Raw genomic sequence first — 20299 nt, forward strand, 5'->3', positions numbered from 1 at the left:
CCTCGTCGCTATGCCGTATGATTCCGGGTGAATACAAGTCTGGTCCAAAGGATCTGGCTTCAGGACGGCATTCGCTGCGGTTTTGCTCTTCTTCTTGCCCGGCTTCTCACTTGGGACCTCAGCACCTGCTGGAGGTGTCGCGGCAACTCCCTGGTTTGGGCCTGCAGATTCAGTTTGCTGACTACTGTACACATTTGAACCAGGAGGCAGGGGGAGGGACGGTAAAGTTGGATAGAAAAGAAGAGATCTCTCATTAAAAATGTGCTTATTTTCCTGCCACACACAAACAGTAACAAGACTCTAACCATTCTAACTTCACAGAAATTACCACATATTTGTTTAAACACTATTAATTGGATTGTTGTTACTTAAAGCCAAAAACATTCTTAACTGATTCATTCAGCCTCTACAACTGACATTCTAGAAGAAAAAAGAGAAAAGTGGAGGGAAATAAATAAGGAGGAGGAAAGGAGAAGATGATTTCCCAAAACAGAAGACTCATGTTTGACAGTGTGGAGAAACTTTAGAATATGATTTTATAAATCAAGAGAAGAAACAAAACATATTTCTTTGAAAGGAGCTAGAATCAGACCAGCATCAAATTTCTCATCAACACACATTAAGATGTGGTGCGATATCTTCAAAGTTTTATAAGAGAAAATGATTTTGAATCCAGAGCCATATACCTAGCCAAACTAGCATTTAAATAGAGCAAATTAAAACTGTTTTCAGACATGTAAGAATACAGTACAATCCACACAATATACCCTTTCTGAAAAGAATTTCATAAGGGTATCTACTTCAGCAAAAAGAAGTTCAAGAAAAATGATGTGTGCTACAAGAAACCATGATAAGTGCAGAAGCCATAAAAACATACTAAGTTAAATAATTTCTCACGAATAATGTAAAACAAGATATATTAAGGAGAAAGCCTGAAACTTAATCCATTGAGCCACACCAATAGGGCTAGCCTGAAACTTTCCTCAGGCTTTTCACCATGGGAGGTGGAGGAAAGGCAGAGGTTGGGGAGGGACCAAAGGGTCTCGACTTCTCATGGAGGAGGACGGAGACATCAGAAGTCAGTCCAGATTAACTTTAAATAAAAAATATACAACAGGAAATCACCAAGGGGAGATAAAAATATGGTGGAAGAACAAGGAAAGAAGCACAGAGAAAACTGGTAAATCCCATGGACAGCATGAAAAGAAAAGAATGAGAAAGCACAAAGAGAAAATATATAAGACAGAAGATTAAGTCCAAATGTATCAGTCCAAACATATATATATTTGTCCAAACATAGATAAATTTGAATATATTAGTAAGTGATTCAGCAAAACCATGAAATCTATTTGTTTATAAGAGTCACAGAAATTAAATGCCAAAAAGAAAACACACCGAGCATGTTCTCAAAAGGCAAACAGAGCAACACTGATAGTAAACAAAACAGACTTCAAAGCAAAAAATACTCAGTTAGATAGCAATAGTCCATTCTGACTAAAAGTATGATCTATCAAGAAGATATGACAGCCCTGGCTGGTGTGGCTCAGTGGATTGAGTGCTGGCCTATGAACCAAAGGGTTGCCGGTTCGATTCCCAGTCAGGGCACATGCCTGGGTTGCGGGCCAGGCCCCCAGTTGGAGGTGCATAAGAGGCAGCCACACACTGATGTTGATATTTCTCTCCCTCTCTCCTCCTCTACAAAAATAAATAAATAAGATCTTTAAAAAAGAAGAAGAAAGAAGATACGACGCTTAATCTTTGAGCACTTCATAATCAGTTCCAAAATGGTATGTTTTAAAACAGATGTTTTCCAACTGAATATTGATTAAATCATAGATCATCCATAAATTGAACACTATACAGACATTATAAAAATGACATAAACCCATATGCTATATTCAGAAGGAGATTCAAGATATATTACTGAAACAAATAAAGCAAGTTTCAAGTAGCTGTATAGAATGATCCATTCTCCATGCATTTTAAAATAAACACATATATAAAGGGTAGTATAAGTAAAAATTTATTTTTAGAAAGTAATATATGAAGTCTGTCTGCAAAAAGTCTAACCATTGGTAATATAATGAGAACAGTTTGTGTGACATCAGTGTAGCCTGGCAGCCAAGAAGAGTGAACTGGAATGTGCATGTGTGACCTATGACGACTTCACTGTACTAGTCAGTGGGGGTGGTAGACGCCACTGAGTGAGCATGTGTACTGTGTGGATATCGCATTCAAAATGACTGACTGAGTAGAGCAACGAATGTTCAAGTTAAGCTTGAACATTCCTCCACAGAAACTATTTGGATGATTTAGAAGGCCGTGACTACGGGCAACTGGTGATTGGCAGATTCATCATGACAGTGCGTCCACTTGTGTATCACATCTTGTGCAGAGTTTTTTTTGGCAAAACATAAAATCACCCACTCAGCCCCACTACAGCCCAGATTTTGTAACATGTGACTATGTGACTTCTGACTTTTCACAAAACTAAAATCACTTTTGAAAGGGAAGAGATTTCAGACCATCGATGAGATTCAGGAAAATACAATAGGGTAGCTGATGGCAAATGGGAGAACTGTGTGAGGTTCCCAGGTGTGTAGTTTGAATGGTATTGAGGTATCATTGTCCTATATACACTGTTTCTTGTATCTTGTATCTTCTTCAATAAGTGTCTCTATTTTTCATATCACATGGTTGTATACCTTTTGGACAGACCTCATATAAGAAAGTATTTTAAAGTGAGAGGTTGAGGTATCCTTTACTTTTCATTTTCTTTTTTTTTTTACTGTTTGAATTTTATAACGAAGTGTTCAAAGAACATATAAACTAAGAAACATGTAATTATTTTATCTTTTTTTCCTGGCTTCTGGGTTTTGTGGTATACTTAGTAAGAACTTCCATCACTCCAATGTTCTGCATAATTCACTCATGTTTTCTTCTGGTACTTTTACAGTTTCACTTTTTCCACTGAAATCTCTGATCCAACTGGAACTTAGGTGGGTCCAAGGTGAGGTGGGACTACAGCTCCCCTCACACATACCAATTCCTGCCAGCTGTCATCAAACCAGTAATTTGATAATTAATCATTTTACTCACTGTTTGAAACATCACCTTTATTCTGTTCTATTTCTACATAAAAAAATTAGAAATTTCTGTTCAATTAGTGTATAGCTTTAGAATGTATTATCCAGTGGGGCTGGTTTTCCCTTAGTCTTTTCCAAAATAAAGATTATTTGTCCATATTACCTCTTATAATTTTGCCAAAAGAAAAATTACACATAAATGAACCAGGTAGGCCCAAAGTAACATATACATAAAAGCTATTTTTTCATAAATGATGCTAAGAAGTTTATCCAATTGCTTTTGTGCTAATAGAATTAAAAAGCAAACATTAGTTCTTTATCAACAGAACTGATAATGCTTTGGTCAGTTTTTAGTGAGGAGGGAACGGGGAAGCCCAACCGTGTGGGGGAACAGCCATCAGTCAGGACTGGCCATTGCGACGTCCCCTTGGTCACTGGCCTCACGACACTCCTTCCCGGTGCGGGTGCTCCAATCACAGTGGCCTGGCCTGGGTTTCACTTTCTGAACACACCAACTTTGGGCCCATCTTAGACCCTGCGTACAATCTGTTCACTTTTCTGTGCATGGCTGGCTCCCTAATTCCATTGAAAATTTGGCTCAAGTAACTTTTCAGTGAATTACATATAAAGCAGCGGTACCGCTCCCTAAGATAGTGTCACTGTTTTCATTTTTATAGCACTTACTACAGCTAAATCTATTTATTTCACTAGTTTATTTATTCTCTGTCTCACATATTAAAATTTAATTCCATAAAAACTGGGCGCTTGTTGATTTGTTCACTGCTGGAGTCCCAGTGCCTAGCAAATATTAGATAGTCAAAATAAGCTGAGTGACGAAATGAACAGACACTTGGTTATTTAGGCCAATGAGCTGGATGGGTGAGGGCAAGAAAGGAGAAGGATGACAGAACCCAAAGTGTCTCCCCGAATGATCACCTGCAGAGTTTTCTAATATACTCCTGGTGAATCCTGATGAAGCCAGCACACTGTTGGAAAGATTTCGGACCCAGTCCTTTCACTTTCTTCAGCTGTTCTCGGTTGATGAAGGGTCCATTTTTCTCTCGCCATTCAATAATATTCTTGGCTCGGTTGGCATTGAGACCTGCAATATGCCTTAAAAAAGAAACAAAAATGAGAAATCTGGCAGATATAGTAGTTCCAAGAGTACTGAAAGGAAAGCTCTCATCTGAAAAGACAATAATGTAAAACATTTGTATCATAAAAAATTGCAATTACATACTGTCACACATCTCGAACTGTAAAGACACTGTTACCCCGGTTACCACTGGTGCAAGGACAAGGACTGCTCCCCACAGCATTCCTACACCATGCACGATCTTTGTATTTCTGAACCAAGTAGCAAGTTTGCCATTTCCTGTTTAGCTTACAAGGTGAGTTAGGAGCAGAAGTTACAACAGCCACACTTGCATTTACTACCCTATTTTTTTTATTACCTTGAACCCTCAGAATTCATCCTTTGGTTACCGCCAAGCTTGACAGATGAATGCAAGAGACTGAACTAGTGAAAAATATCTACTCTCATGTGGTGGGAAACAGCTCTTTGCCATGTTAACCTTGTTTAAATTCTATTAGTGACGCTAATGCACCCAATGGTAACCATATGCCCTTCGCTTTAGATTTGCAGTATTAAAAATGATAATGTGAATTGGTACAGTTCTTTTCTTAAATGTCTTCCCTTCTGATTGATTACCTAAAGCAAGGTAGGAACTCACAGATTTTCCTACACTTAACAACTTCACACACGTGCCCCCTTGTAACCAGATCGCCAGTTCAACTCAAGATTCTGTGATCCTCAACCACAGATTTCTTGTCTCACCTTAACAAAACTTCTGAACAAATGTTAATGTCCACTCCCACAAAGCTGACACATTCTTCTACAACACTGTCCAGTGTTGCCTTGAGTAAAGTCGGAGATACATCGTGCTTAAAAAGACAAAAATCAAATATCAATAAAAAATAAAGAACAAAATTCTTGGACTATTCCATTATTTTGCCTACATAGCTGGCTAAGATACAGCATAGTAACGTATATCACTCCTTTAAATACACTGTTAGCAGATATAATTAATCTGAACTTAAGGAATCTGTGTTTTCTTACTCTAAACTGCTCACACACTTCACTCTACTATAACATAACCGGTGTATCTCCCTTTTCCAAAATTCTGCTTAGCGCAATGGTTCTCAAACTTTGGCTTGCCATCAAAACCACCCGCAAGGCTTGTTAAAAACACAGGTTGCTGGGACTCCACCTGCAGAGTTTATGAGTCGGTAGGTCGGGGCATGTGCTGGGAACCTGCATTCTAACAGACTCCCCAGTGATGTTGTCGCTGCTGGTTCCCAGAGCACGTTCTGAGAAATACTGGTCTCTGCCATTTACTCGCTGCCTTGTAGTGTTACCGTCACTTGCATGTATACTCCCTTAGTTCTTCTTAAGAAAAGAAAGCTTACACCATACTAGGAAGCAGTACTTTAATACTCAATGACTTTGACAGTAGATCAAACTCACGTTTCATCAAATTGAAGATACTATTGCTTATATGAAGCACCATTATTGTTTCCTCATTAATTTGAATTTTTATTTTTAAATATTAAAAGAGCTCTTTTAAAGTTTTAAAATCGTGTATTGTGCTAAGATAAAAAAGAAAATATAAATAATCTAAGCTGGTTCAGGTTTTCTTCATATTCAGCATTCCATTCTTCTGAATCAGTTCTTTTCTCAGAGTTATAGATGTTGAAGTTTTCAATAGAAAATTGTCCTTTACATTAGCAAAAGAAATGTAGCATTTCTTAGAGAAGACAAGGTCTGTCCTGATAGTATACGGCCATGTAATATGAAAAACAGAGACACTTATTTCAGAAGATACAGGATACAAGAAACACTGTATGTAGGACAATGATGTCTTAGTCCCCTTCCAAGTAGGCATCTTGGGACCTCACACAGTTCTCCCAATTGCCATCAGCTGCCCTGCTGTATTTTCCTGAATCAATGACAGTTTGAAATCTTTTCCCTTTCAGAGGTGATTTTAGTTTTGAGAAAAGCCAGAACTCTCAGGGAGCCAAATCTGGGTTTTAGGAGGGCTGAATTGTCTGGGTGATTTGATGTTGCTCCAAAAACCTCTGCATGAGCTGGGATGCATGAGCAGGCATGTTTGTCATGATGAAGCTGCCAACACCAGTGGCCCATAGCTGCTGACTTCTGAATCATCTGCAGAGTTTCTGGGGAGAAATGTTCAAGCTTAATGCAAAATCTGATGCAGATTCATTGTTCTTCTGGCTCAGTTATTTTGAATGGGACGGCCACACAGTACACACGCTCACTCAACAGCATCTACCACCCCCCTGACTAGTACAGTGAAGTCGTCATTGTTCATGTAAGCTTATTCCAGTCCACTCTCCTTGGCTGCCTGGTTACATCAATGTCACCCAAGCCATTCTCATTAAATTAACAATGGCTGCACCTTTTCCAGACATGCTTTATATTCTACAGTCTCTGGGATTTTCTTTCAAGCTTTAGATGTTCATTCTGTAAACTTTGATAGTAATCCCATCTTAATTTTAGCAGAAAGTATCAAGAGAAGAGATTTGGGGCAGCAACAGAAATCCTATTCTTACCTTCAAGTTTCTTAAATGTTTTATTGTGAAATGGTTTGTCAACTAAAACAGTGAAGTTCAAGGCATGTCTCAGGATTAAGAATCAAGTTCATACAGAAAACACACCATGATTGGCCGTAGGGCCAACAGCAATGGTAGGAAACCAATGAATGTAAGATGCATCCTGATTTCCAAGATGTTAAGATGCAAGAAAATGTGCATCTTGGAAGTGATGGAACACAGTGTTTGACAGTAAATATTTGTTGGCTGATTGAAGCCAGGTTACCACAATGAATTGTTCATAATGCACTTGATGCCGTTAATAGTTCTAAAGTTAAAGATCCTCTAGTTGTTTTCCCAATATGAAAGTAGAAGTCAGCATCATTCTCTTTTCCATATGTCTTAAGGAAAAGAGGATACGTTTGATAATCTTAAACACAATATAGTAAGTAGGGCCCCTAGGTATTGTGATTGACCATGTTATTATCACTTAGTAACAGCACACATTTCATTCTGAAGATTGAAGGGTACAGTAGTACTTTTTATGTCACAGGAAACCTACTTGGTAACTATCCAGGCCACAGCTAAAATATTTAAATGTAATTTAAAAAATCTAATAAGCAAACATGATCATGAAAAAGATCATAAAGAAAAACCCAAGACCATACTGAGAATCTGATCACTTGAACTACCGGTTTTAAGCAGCAAGACAGACTAGCCCTGAATGGTATTATTGCTCAGTTGTTTGGGCATCACTCTGAAAAGTGACAGGTCACCGGTTTGATTCCTGGTCAGGGCACATGTCTGGGTTGTGGGTTCAGTCTCAGTTGGGGCCCATACGATAGGCAACTGACTGATGCTTCTCACATAGATATTTCTCTCCCTCTATTTTTTCCTCCCTTCCCCTCTCCCTAAAAACAGAAAGTCTTTTTTTTTAAGGAGCAGGATAATCTTTTCTTTATTTAAACAGATGAGAAGCAGCAAAATGAAAAAAGGACTTAAGAAAAAAGTGAAGGTAAGGAACAGATAACAATGTAGAAGCAACGACAATGACAGCAACAAGAAAAACTGTCTGAGGAAAGAGACCAAACCCTAAACAAACAGGAAAAACTAAGAGTAATGGTTGGAAGCCATTACAGTAAAGACGAAGAACGCCACGTACGTCGAAGCACACGAGATGCCTTGTAGCTAAAGGAGCAGCCGTCCGTGCAGCAGACGCTCTTGGTTGTCTGTCCCGCCTCTAGCCTCTAACCCCATTTTTTCCTTCCAAACAGAAGCCTGACTGTCTTTTGTGTACCCACCCCACCTCTGTGAGGCCATATGCTTGGGGGAAGCTGCCCCAGTCCCAGCCGATGATAATGACTGGTTACAACCAGTGGTTTTCGAATTGAGGGTTGTGACCAATTAGTGGGTCATAAAGTTAATTTGGTGGCTTGCCGCCAGCACAAAAAATCAAGAAAGAAATAGAGTAGGACCGCATAGAGCATGTTGCGTACGTCCTTAACGTGCAATGAACAGCGCGATGAATACTGCAGCCAGATGAGACAAAAAACATGTGTTTTGTTCGCTGGTATCTCACGTGATTTTCTGAAAAATTATGGTCGTTTTGACCACTGACTGATGGAGAGCTTAAAGAACAACTTTTCAGAGTCATGAGGCAAAGTATCAGAAAAAAGGTATGAGAAGTTGATCACCTTTTGGTGATAGAAATGCTGATTCCTTTAACCAAGTTTAGTTACAAACTTTCAGTGTATTTTTAGAAATACACTGAAATGTTGTTGAGTATAACATTTTCCAAATTATTAGCATTTCTAACATTTTAACTGAGTTACTATAAGTTGTCTTTAAGGTAAATCAATTTAAACACTGAAGAAGAAAAAGTACTGAGGCAAGCTCAACTACCAGATTTGGAAATGTTAATAATGACAGACTAAATTGAGGGAAACTGTCCAATCAGCAATCTTTAACTTGACTTGAGTCATATTTTAAAGGGAAAAAAATATCTGTTAAGTCTTTAAAATAAACAAGGCATTAAGAAGGATTTTGCAAATACACAATAACAACAAAAACAAGAGACCCCTGATGTATTTCTGGTAATTGTGTTTTACTAAATGTCAGTCTAAAACTTTCAAAATTAAAAATCAATCAAAAACATTTGGAACATCCATACTAGAATGATTAAAATGAAAAAGATGAAGAATGCCAAGTATTGGTAAGATTATAAAGAGACTAGAATACTCAAAATATCAACATGATAAATGAATTTTAGGTCAGATTTGCAAGTCTGTTCATTGGAGAACTTACTTTGTATAATTTAAATATAACTCATAAAACTGAACCAGATATATTTTACACAATCTAAAAATGCATTATTATTTAAAGTAAATTAAATTAAATAAACCACAGAAGAATAAAAATAAATAAATTCCTAGAAATGCAGTAACTATCAGAACTGACTCCAGAAGAAATAAGAATATCTGAATAGATAGACCTATAACAAGTAAAGAGATTCAATCAGGAATCAAAAATCTTCCAAAAAAGAAAAGTCTAGGATGAGAGACCCTCATTGGTAAATTCTACCAAACATTTAAAGAATTAACACTGAGTCTTCTCAAACTCTTCCAGAAAATAAGAGAAGGAAACAGTTCCTAACTCACTCTATGAGGCCACTATAACCCTGTATCAAAGCCAGTCAAAGATATCAAAAAAAAAGAAAGAACAACTACCACACAAAAACTACAAACCAATATTGTTTATGAATGTAGGAGCAAATATCCTCAACAAAAAAACTAGCAGACCAAATCCAACAGTGTATTAAAAAAATTAAATATCATGACATACATATTATGCATTTAGTGCATATAAATTCAAGAAGCAGATACGTTTTTTTTCTGTTGAAAAACAATCTCTTGGCATTTTTAAACTTTTGATTTTGCAATCTCCTCAAATTTAGAAAAACTTTTAAGAGTGATAAAAAATTTCCTCATTCATATAAATACTTCAGTGTGTATTTCCAAATACACTGTTTTACAAACCATTCATTGTATGATAATTAAAATCAAGAAAATTATCACTGATGTTACAATAGTACCCAATGCACAACCCATACACAAATTTCATCAACTGTCTCAACCCTACTTATGGCATTTCCTTCTCAGTGCAGAATCCAACCCATGCCCCACATCGCATTCACTTATCTTTTCATACTCTGTGCTAGGCTGCTTTCCAGACGGTTCCCAGTGACCCCCAAGTCCTGGGACTCATGCACTTGTGTAATCCTGTTTCCTTGAGTCTGCAATTCACTGATAATTCTTGTCTGTATCAATTAGCGTTAAGATTATTGCACCACTCAAATGAACAAGTTGTGTGAAAAAGGATTTTCAATCTTGACTTGATCAAAATTTAAAAGAACAGGCTTAATAGTGCACTTTCTGTATGTGCTTGTTGGCCTCATGTGTTCTAGATTGCAACAAATTCACAAAGAGCTTCTATCTATGTTAAATTAAATCTTTCCCAATTTTTGTACTTGAGGATTAAATAATCTTATATTTAAATATAAATAAAATAGTATTTAGCTTCATCACAGATAGTAGGGATAGGTATTTTCAGAAGCTTTTATTTTGAATTATGTTTAACTATATAAAGAGATCTATACATATACACAAGTATTTATGTGATGGGTATAGTCATGGTATGAAATGTATTTTCTACTGTGCGTCATAATCACAAGTCAATCATGGTGGTCCCATTCCATTTTTTCAATACAGCAAATAAAAAGTATAAGGCTGTGGGAGTTTCAGAAAGACTTCACTGCTCTTACATACAAACCTCTGTGAAGAGCTGGCCTTCTTTTCCTTCAAGCTGGAACCAGGGTGAGCACTGTAACCATGTGACTAGGACTGACTGAGGACACAGCTGACTCACTGAGGATGGCAGATGGCACACACGGGAAGACTTCACGACATTCTTGAGATCCTGTATCAACCAGTTCTAAACCCACCCTTCTCTGACCTTCTTGTAATATTTCCCACTGTTTAATAAAGAATAATAAATTTCCCTATTGTTCAAACTTCTTGGAGTTGGGATCGTTTACGTTCTTCTAACTAAACCAATCATTTTATCTGGGGGTTCAAAGTCTAGTAGAAAGATAACAATAAAAACAACTAACAACTCTACTATCAAAAACCCTGGAGATTTTACTGCCAGGAATTATTATAAGACTTTATAATATTATGTAATCTAATCCTCACAATTGTACCAAATATGTATATGATTTCAAGTAGCATCTTCATATATATCAGAATTTATTCTAAGGAAACAGTAAGACATATGTGAAAAGGTATATGTGTGTATTCAATCCAAAAACTTATTCAGAGGGGAATGACACAAATAAATTATAAACCTGACACAACCTAAACTATTAAGTCATTAAAAAGTATGAAGTCAGGTAGAACAGACATTTTACCAAAATGCCTTGCAAGAATAGAAGTCCAAGATAACATTCTAATTTGAAATATTTTTAATTCCTGTAGTAGCTACACTCATGTGAGAAATATTTCTGCAAGGATTGCTGTCATCAATAATCCTAAATTTGGCCTATATTCTCCCCCAACTTTTTGCTTAGGAAAGTACTAAAGAGTTAACATTATTTTCTAAAAGTAAAAATCATGTATGTTTAGGGGAGTCAATACTAAACAAAGTTTAATATTGTCCCCATAATTATGTCTTTGACATTAAGGCGGATGCATTGATTTTGGCATTCTGAAAACATTTCCGAAGCAACTATTATGTACCAGACACCATGCTAGTTGTGCTAAGTGTCGAAAGCACAGGAAAAAGCGTATGAACTACGTGTCTTCGAGAAGCTCAGTTTATACTTGCTGAAAGCCGACATGTGGCACATCACCCTGCTGGCAGTCACGGAACAGGAGACGAGAGGACCCCACGACTGACTGCGCTAATTGCCAAGGACTTGATGCCAGGAAAAATGAATTGTTCTGTTTTTTAAATGTTACCTAACTCCAAATTTTTGGGCAAGTTATGTGAATTGTATAAACAGTCTGTTTTGAATTCAAGAAAATATTGTTTGGGCCACTGCTTTTTTACCTAAAATTTATGAGATTTTTAAAAAGAAATATAAACAGTCATTTATACTAGTCAGCTTTTTTGAGGTCAGAATTCACATTTTTATTGTTCCTCTACCACAAAATTCTGAAGAATTGCTGATCCAAACTGCTCTTCTCTTTTTTGTTCTAAAGCACTAAAATTATCTCACAATGATTTTTAAAAAGTCCTTCCAGATGAAACATTGTCTGTGCAGTATAGCAACAGCAACAAAACTTCATGTCCCACATTCCATGTTAAACTTCAGTTTCATTCCCAAGTGGTTTTCTGGTGCAATATTCTGGAATATTTTCTTTAGCAATTATCACTCACTCGTGTCCCTTCCGGTCTATTACTATTGCCAAAATACAAAATGCAGTTAGAAACTAAAGATGCAAAAAAGCTTCACAGGGAAAGCTAATTTCAAATAATGCAAGCTTATTTCCTCACCTTCCATCTACTTTTCTTTGATTGACATGTGACAATTTAAAGGAGTCATCCAAGAGAGTGTGTGTTGCATGACCCATGAAAGACAGGACTGACAGAAGAATGGAAAACATTTGAGAAAACAGAGTATGTGTGCTTAAGCATAGCCCCACCCCCAGTTCTTCAAATCCAGTATACAAGAGGTCTTTATGTACTCCCTTTTAGGCTAAGGCAATGTTCAGCACCATAAAAGAACTATATTTAATTTTTAAAAACTTTTGTGTTCTAGCTCTAATGGATCATAGGCATTTACACGTCAGGGGACAAATACTCTTGAAAAACGGATTTGAAATACATTTGTTCATAAGCGCACTTTTAAATAAGTATTTTTTATACTAGCAGAACAGTTTTATTTTTAAATGTATATACTGCACAGTGAGCAACTCAGAGTACCCATGGGGCTCCGGGACGAAGGTGGTAAAGGGCATTCGTCTTTCAGCACTGGAGGGGGTTTTCCAGACCTGGAACCAACATCCGGCCAGTGGTCATAAGAGGATAAAAAACAACACTGGAAGCGATTCTCTTGGTAAAACCTCCTCCTCCAAGAGGAGGGGTACGGAAGGTGTGCTGAAACCCTCTTTATTGCTAACTCAACATTTAGGCACCCAGTTTGCATTAACTTGTGCCTTTTAACCTCAATCAATTTGTTCAAGCCAACTAGACACAAAGACCCCTGGGACAATGACTGCCTTCTTTGTTCTGCACATGACAAATGGAAACTAATTTAAAAAACCCAACCTTCCATCCTGACTCTGGGCTGGAGTAGTCCCCGTCCCTAGACATGATCTTCTGGAGGTGTCAGAGGAGCACCCACAGTTTCAGTGAGGTCTCCCCACGCTGGCCGGAATCCCTGTGTTCCCGGGCACTGCATAACCTCGGAAATCTCCACTCAGCTCACACAGTTCCAGTAACTTTTCTGTGCTTGGACGACACACGGGCACCTTAACATGTGGTCAAAGATGTTTTTGAAAGAAACAAGATCTCTACTTTTAGCTACAATGGAGTAGTCGGTACCAGAGGACTTTTCCCACCGTAAACAACTATAACACTGGCAAAATATTTAGTATCTAAGTTTAAATGTTAGACAACAGTTGGTAGCATGGGACTGATTCCAGAGAGAGGAACCACATAAGATGAGCCCCACAACCGCCCACAGCTGTGGCACAGGATGGTGCACGAGCAGAATACAGCAGTCTTACTGAGCTGGGGATGTCGCTGTGGGCTCAGGACTGCTGAAGTGACTGGAAGCTAAAGGTGAGATACTAGAGAGAATGGACCTTTGGAGAGTGGAACTACGTGTATGGGACCTCTTAAATAGTTGGCTAAATACTCAGCTGCACAGACCAAGGGCATACAATAAGACTGTGTAAGACCAGGCAGAAAAGTGCTGCCTGGAAGTTGCAGGCTACACGGAGATTCCTGAGACTGCGCAGAGTTGGGAGACACAGGATGTTCTCCCAGTCAGTGAGGAGACCTCGCTGACACTCTGTTGATACCCCAGAAAGGCCAGGCCTTAGAAGTGGGGCTGTTCTAGTCCTAGAGAGAGAGGGTTGCTGTACACCCATCCTAACACAGTTTATAAAACAACCCTCATCCAGATGGGATCACTGGTATAGTCTATCAAACATTTAAGGAGGAAATTATACGAATTCTCTATAATCTCTCCCAGATGGCAGAAGTAACTTCATTCGTGATAGCCAAAATTTAGAAGCAACCAAGATGTTCTTTGGTAGGTAAGTGGATAAACTGTGGTACATCAAGAAAATAGAATATTACGCCGTGCTAAAGAAATGTGCTATTAAGCCATGAAAATATACGGGGGAACCTAAATGCACACTACTGTGTGAAAAAAATCAATCTAAAAAGCTGCATACTGTATGACTTCAACTCCATCTCGTTCTGGGAGAGGAAAAACTTTGTAGGCAATAAGATCAGTGTTTGCCAGGACTTAGAGGGGAAGGAAGGAGAAATCAGCACAACACACAGATTTTAAAACTGTTCTGTGATAATTCTAATGGTAGATACACACCATTATACATTTGTCAAAACCAATAAAATTGTACAACGCCAAGACTGAACCTTAATATAATCCATGGCCTTTGGGTGATAATGATGTGTCAGCAGAGGCTGACTGACTGTAACACTCTGGTGAGTAGTGGTGAGGGATGTTGACAGTGGGCAAGACTGTGCGTGTGTGGGGTGAAGGGGGGTATGGAGCGCTCCCTCTTTCCCCTCGATACTATTGTGAACCTCAACACTGTTCTACAAACAAAGGTTTGTAAAGGTTTACTTAAAAAACAATCCTTACAAGATTCAATCTGACCTAATAAATTGATTTACAGAAGAAAATTCAACACTCTAAAAGAAGACAACAAAATTTGCACTCTCAGTAACCTAACACACACAATGTCCACCATACAATAAAAAAAAACAACTAGATATACAAAAATCATGCAAATCTGACCCATAACAGAGTGGTGACTGAGAACATCCAGTCCACAGAAATCAGTCTAGGATAACCCGGATGTTGAAAATAGCACATGAGAACTTTAAAGCAGCTCTAAGACTTAAAGGAAAAATATAGTCCAAAGCGAATACATGGGAAATAGCAGCAAGAAATGGAGGTTGTTTTCTTTAATGGAAATTCCAGACCTGAGAACTTAGGATCTACTAAGTGAAAACTTGACTTTAACAGCACACTGGAGGTAAGCAGAAGAAACGGCAGATGAACACGAATAAAGTTCAATAGAAATTATTCTAGCCAAATAACAGGGATGAAACAGAGAGGAAAAAGCAGTGTCTTAGGGACCAGTGGGACAATACTAAAATACTAAACACATGTAATTGACGAAGAGAGAACAGGGTAGATAAATATTTGAAGAAATAATGTCCAAAATTTCCCAAATATTTCAGAAAACATAATATATAGATATAAAAAGCTCAGTGAACTCCAAGAAGGATAAATACAAAGAAAGCTATACCTAGAAATATTATATTCAAATTACTTAAAAAAGATAAAGAGAAAATTGTGAAAGCAGCACAGAGTGAGAGAACACATTACGTACAAAGGAAGGACAACATGAGAAATGGCTAATTTCTGAAACAATACAGGTGAGGAGGTAGTGAAATGATATCTTTACAGCACTGCATTATAAAACAAAAATAAAACTAAAAAACACATACCAATCCAAAATTCTCTCTTTCAAAAATAAAGAAAAATAAAGACATTTTCAGATGAGAACTCATTGCTAGCAGACCTGCACTACAAAAAAAAAATGTAGTTAAAGGGAATTCTTCAGGCAAAAGAAAATTGACACCAGATGGTAAATTTGTGTGTGTGTGTTAATTTTACTTATAAGACATATGACCATTTAAAGCAAAAATTATAGCACTGAACTTTCGGATTTATATACATGAAAATAATCACACAAAGAATGGAAGGTGGTATAATATTAATTCTAAGTAGATTGAAAAGGTAAGAATATAAATTGTAACTTCTAGAGAAGTGGTTTTTAACCATTGTGCCCCAAGAACTTTTAAACCATGAAATACCTGACTATTTCAGGAGCACTGACCTCTTTTCCCTTCAATTGTCACATAAAAAAATGACAACAGCTAACACAATAAGCATTCAGTATAAATAAAAATTAGACCTAGTTTTTGTCAGATCACCAAAAATACATTTTTTGGTGTGCTGCAGATATTTAGTAATTAGTTTATGTGTGCCATCAGATGAATGAAAATGGTTGGAAATCACTGCTCTAGAGTAACCATGAAAAATAAATACAATCAGAAGTCAATGGAACAATTAAAGTGGAAAAACTAAAATTTAATTGACTTTCTATCAGGCATAAAAGGAAGAACAAAGATAGAAAGGCAGATGGGATATATAGGAAACAACCAGTAAATAGTAAACCTTAACTCAACCATATGGATACACTAAATGTCAATGAAGTAAATGCTTCAATTAAAAGGCAAAGATTATCAATCAAGATATAACTATTTGCTGTCTACAACAGACATATAGTAAATGTAAAGGAAAGAAATAGGTTGGAAGGATAGAAAGCATATACTATGCAAATATTAGGACTATAAAGACTAGAGTGGCTATATTAATCAGATAAGAAATACTCCAATGCAGAGTACTATCAAATAAAATATGTACAGCCTAATTACAGAGCTTCAAAACACTTGTGCAACTCAACTGCTAAGTGTTTACCTAAGGGAAAATTTTATGGTATGCCCTCCCAAACCCTGTATAAGAATATTTCAGCAGTTTTAGTTGTTAAAAGTCAAACTAGGAACAGCTCGGGTGTCCATCAACAGGAGAATGGATTAAAAAATGTTGTATGTTTGCATAATGTAATACTATCTCACAACAAGAAAGAACTACTGATGCCTGCAAAAACATGGATGAATCTGACAGACATTAGGCTGAAGAACTTATGGACAATGAAATACACATTGTACGGTTTCATTTATTGTAAATTTCCAGAACAGACTGACATGTGGTGAAAAAATCGGAACAAGTGCTCCCTGTGTGTAAGAAGGGGCAGGAGCGGATTTTCTGGGATGGTAGAATTGCTCTACACCTTAATAGATGAGGGTTATGCATTTGTCAAAACTTCCCGCACTATATTACTGCCCTTCTCCGTAAATTGATTATACCTAACCCCCCTCCCCTGTAAATAAACAAAAATACAATCTTAGCTCATGAACGGTTAAGGCAGATAAGCATTTTAGGAAGGAACAGCGGTGTCCCGAACTACAGATTTCTCTCTCTGCCTACACAGCTCTAGAGCAGGTGGTGGGGTACAAAATAGCACCGCTCCTGGTGTTCATTTTTTGCAATCCGATAGCAGATGTCCTCCCCAGATGTCTCGCCTCCTGAGCCTACAAGGTAACTCTTTTCTCCTCAGTCCAGACAGTAATTTTCAAAACCGGATTGTTCTCAGCACAGCTCCGGCAGACGACGGGGAACTTGGTTAGTGCAAAAGAGCGTGTGGTTAGACGGCAGAAGCTTGCTGGTTAGCTGCCTGTTTGCTTCTCACTCCATAATTATGCACATAAGATACTGAGACTGACTTAAAAATCTCCCATGATGATTAAAACTTAAAACAGAATGTGTAACTTCTTTATGAATCATGAGACTATAAAAATGAGTCTTTTCATATGCTATCATAAGAGACCAGTGTTTAAATTTGAATCTAGTCTGGCTTCCCTTCTGTAGGTGCTCGCATGTCCCCTAGTGGATACAGGCTGGTATCGTGGAGGAAAGATAGGGGCAATACTGGCAAAGTGGAGGTCTGTAAATCTTAAAGGCCTGCCTTGCTCACATACTTTTCCAAACTAATGACCAAATTACCATAAATTTTTTTAAAAAGCATGAACACATCTGAACTGGCCACACCAATTTGCCCCTTGTGTGGTCAAGTATAGAGCCTGGGCTAAAACATAATTCCTGACTTATGACACATACTTGAACAAATGCATACCAATTAGCTGGATATTTTGACCCAATATAGTACAAAGAACTCAACATTTCCATTTTAAGTCTCTATTTTTAGAGATTTATAGCTGAGTCATAAAAGTGGACTTTAGAAAAACTTAGGGTGCAGAGATTTAGCCACAAGAAATTTCCCTTCTAATAAGAGAAAACTGTGTGTAGAAGGTCTGATCTGAAAGTATTCCGTGAATGTATGTGTGCATATGAGACAGAGAGATCTTCATGCACAGAAATTTTGACAGTCTTCTGTTCAAACTGTCTGGGGAGGGGGGGGTTAGAGATAAAAGCAGGTACTAGTGCAAAGAAATAAAAAAAGGCTTTTTCCTCCCCAAATTGTGGAAACGAAGTTCCTTGTTAATATTTCCAGTAGTTAAGTTCTAAAGATCCACCCTCTCTCCCAGAATTCACATACATATACTCATATATGGCTATAAATACAGCCACATGTAAATTGGCTTCCAGTCCATTAACACCATAGACAGCAAATTTTCTCCAGTTAGTCCTGAGGTGGACATTGGCGGCACAGGACCCACAGGGTGGACTTCCACAGAGTTGAAGCTTTACTATGGAAGGCAAGGTTCCCTCTGTTTGCATCCCCATCTCCACATGACTAGGGCAACAGAGAGTGCAAGCGGAGCTCCACAGGACATGAAAGAATCGCTCCATACTTAGCCTCCTGCATCGGTGAAGGTGAAGGTGGCACTCTGAAACTGTCCCCCAAAGTACTCTCACCCCGTTTCCTATGGCGGGGCATTCTGAGCATGCACTGTGCTGTGTGTGGACGGGAGGCACGTAAGAAACACCTGAAACCTTGGTGGGAGGCAGAGCGCAGGGAAAGGATCCAACAGCATCACGGGACAGAAGCAGAAATGTTCATCTTATAAGCAGCTACATGAATGGAAAACTGAATATAATTTTTTGGCAGTTGCTATATGCAGTTAATTCTTAAATTCATCTCAAAAGAGGGAGATGATAACTACCTATGTGTTTTCTAAGTATTGACTTCAGAATCCTTTTTATGTGCATCTAGCAATTTTCAGTGCTTAATCTTTAATGACAAGTGCTTTGTAATTAAATATCTGTCACAGGGCTGAATTTTCAAGAGAGAATTCATAATTTGGTGCAGTTGCTATTACCACAAAGAGGCACAATATAAAGTGTTACACAGAATACTAAGCTGTCAAAGTTCTTTTAAAAATCCCTGTATAAGAAAATCCATTTTATGATAATAACAACAGAAAATAATTATGTGGCGTGCTAATAGGTGTCTGGAATTTTATAATGTAAATTTAATTCATCTTCACACCTCTGTGGTTGCTCTTGTTATATTACTATCTCCATTTTACAGAAGAGAAACTGAGGCTCAGAGAGGTCGCGCTGCCCAAGGTCGCACTGAGGGAGTATAGCTGAATACACAGTGTCAATCTCTTGAGGCTGAACTTTCAAACGCTGCACCTGCCCCCTCCCGCCTTCCCGTTTAGCATAAGTACAGCAGTATCACTCCATCTGGCAATGCAAATTCCAGCCCTCTCGCTTGGGTTGCAAAGAAAAACGATTTACTTTACCTATTTTCTTTTGTAAAGTTTTGTAACAATCAGGAACACATTTGTTTGTTTGCATGCTAATATTTCCTATTCATTCATAAGACTTACCATGACTAAAAATGTTCTGACAAAACAGACATGATTTTTAAATTCTGTACAGCATTGTTCTTAACATGAATTGTACATAAATGGTAAGTGTCTATGCAGTAACAAGAAAAACAGATTTCTGAAAAAAACTGCACGGCAACTTGCTTTGACAGGGCTCTAGGCTTTTCTATCATGAAACTATTATTTACTTTCTTCTGTTTCCCTCCCGTCAATTTTTCTATCCTTCTGTCACTAAGAAGGATCAATGACAGCATTTTATTTGATACTCTGAAAATAATTATATTTTGCCACCTACTCAGCTCAGCTAAGAGTGACAGATGCTTTTCTTTCCCAGAGGAAACATGACGGCTTCGGAACATTGCCACTCCTGGTGGCCCCTTCCCAGGGGACGGGCAGGATGCGTGGAGGAGAGCACCGCCGTTCGCACGTGTCCACATCAGGGGACAGACACTATGTCCCTTCCACTGGCCGCCTTTCCTTGTCTCCTTCTGGGCAACTATATTAGTTCTGATGAGGTTCTAATTTTGATTTTAAACAACTGCATTTTTTTAATGTAAAAAGCAGATTTTATGATTACTACCTCTCTTTCATTGGTAAACAATATAGGAGGAAAAATAAAAATGTCCAAAAGTCTTCTATTGGAATCTCAAAATTTTAGGACAGAAAGGCCTTCTGGAGATCCTCTCTAGCATATAACCCTTCAGTTCATAGATGAGAAAATCTAAACAGAGAAACTAAACAGAGTGATTAAAGTTAGGACAGTCTTCATGTGTTACTGCGTCTCCTAACGCAAATAAGAACTACAGCTTGAACTTCCTCAGTTCAGTTTTTCTGTAGCCACATTTCAAAAGAAA

At 37.8% G+C, this 20299-nt stretch overlaps 1 protein-coding gene across 2 annotated transcripts in view; it reads right to left on the minus strand.

Annotated features, from left to right (window-relative positions):
• The window catches only part of SRBD1 (S1 RNA binding domain 1), a 181021-nt gene that overhangs the window by 19908 nt on the left and 140814 nt on the right, over positions 1-20299 (minus strand). The window contains exons 17-19 of one of the 2 annotated variants that reach the window (XM_037066637.1): positions 4924-5030; positions 4023-4199; positions 2-181 (exon numbers count right to left, since the gene is read on the minus strand). In XM_037066637.1, coding sequence (XP_036922532.1) covers positions 2-181; positions 4023-4199; positions 4924-5030 — 464 coding nt within the window. Of the gene's footprint in view, position 1; positions 185-4022; positions 4200-4923; positions 5031-20299 lie in introns of both variants that reach the window. The other variant, XM_037066636.1, reaches the window with a different exon arrangement.

This window comes from Sturnira hondurensis, unplaced genomic scaffold (assembly GCF_014824575.4).
Source record: "Sturnira hondurensis isolate 20B ecotype Veracruz unplaced genomic scaffold, ASM1482457v3 Scaffold0016663, whole genome shotgun sequence".
In the NCBI taxonomy this organism is placed as follows: Eukaryota; Metazoa; Chordata; class Mammalia; order Chiroptera; family Phyllostomidae; genus Sturnira; species Sturnira hondurensis.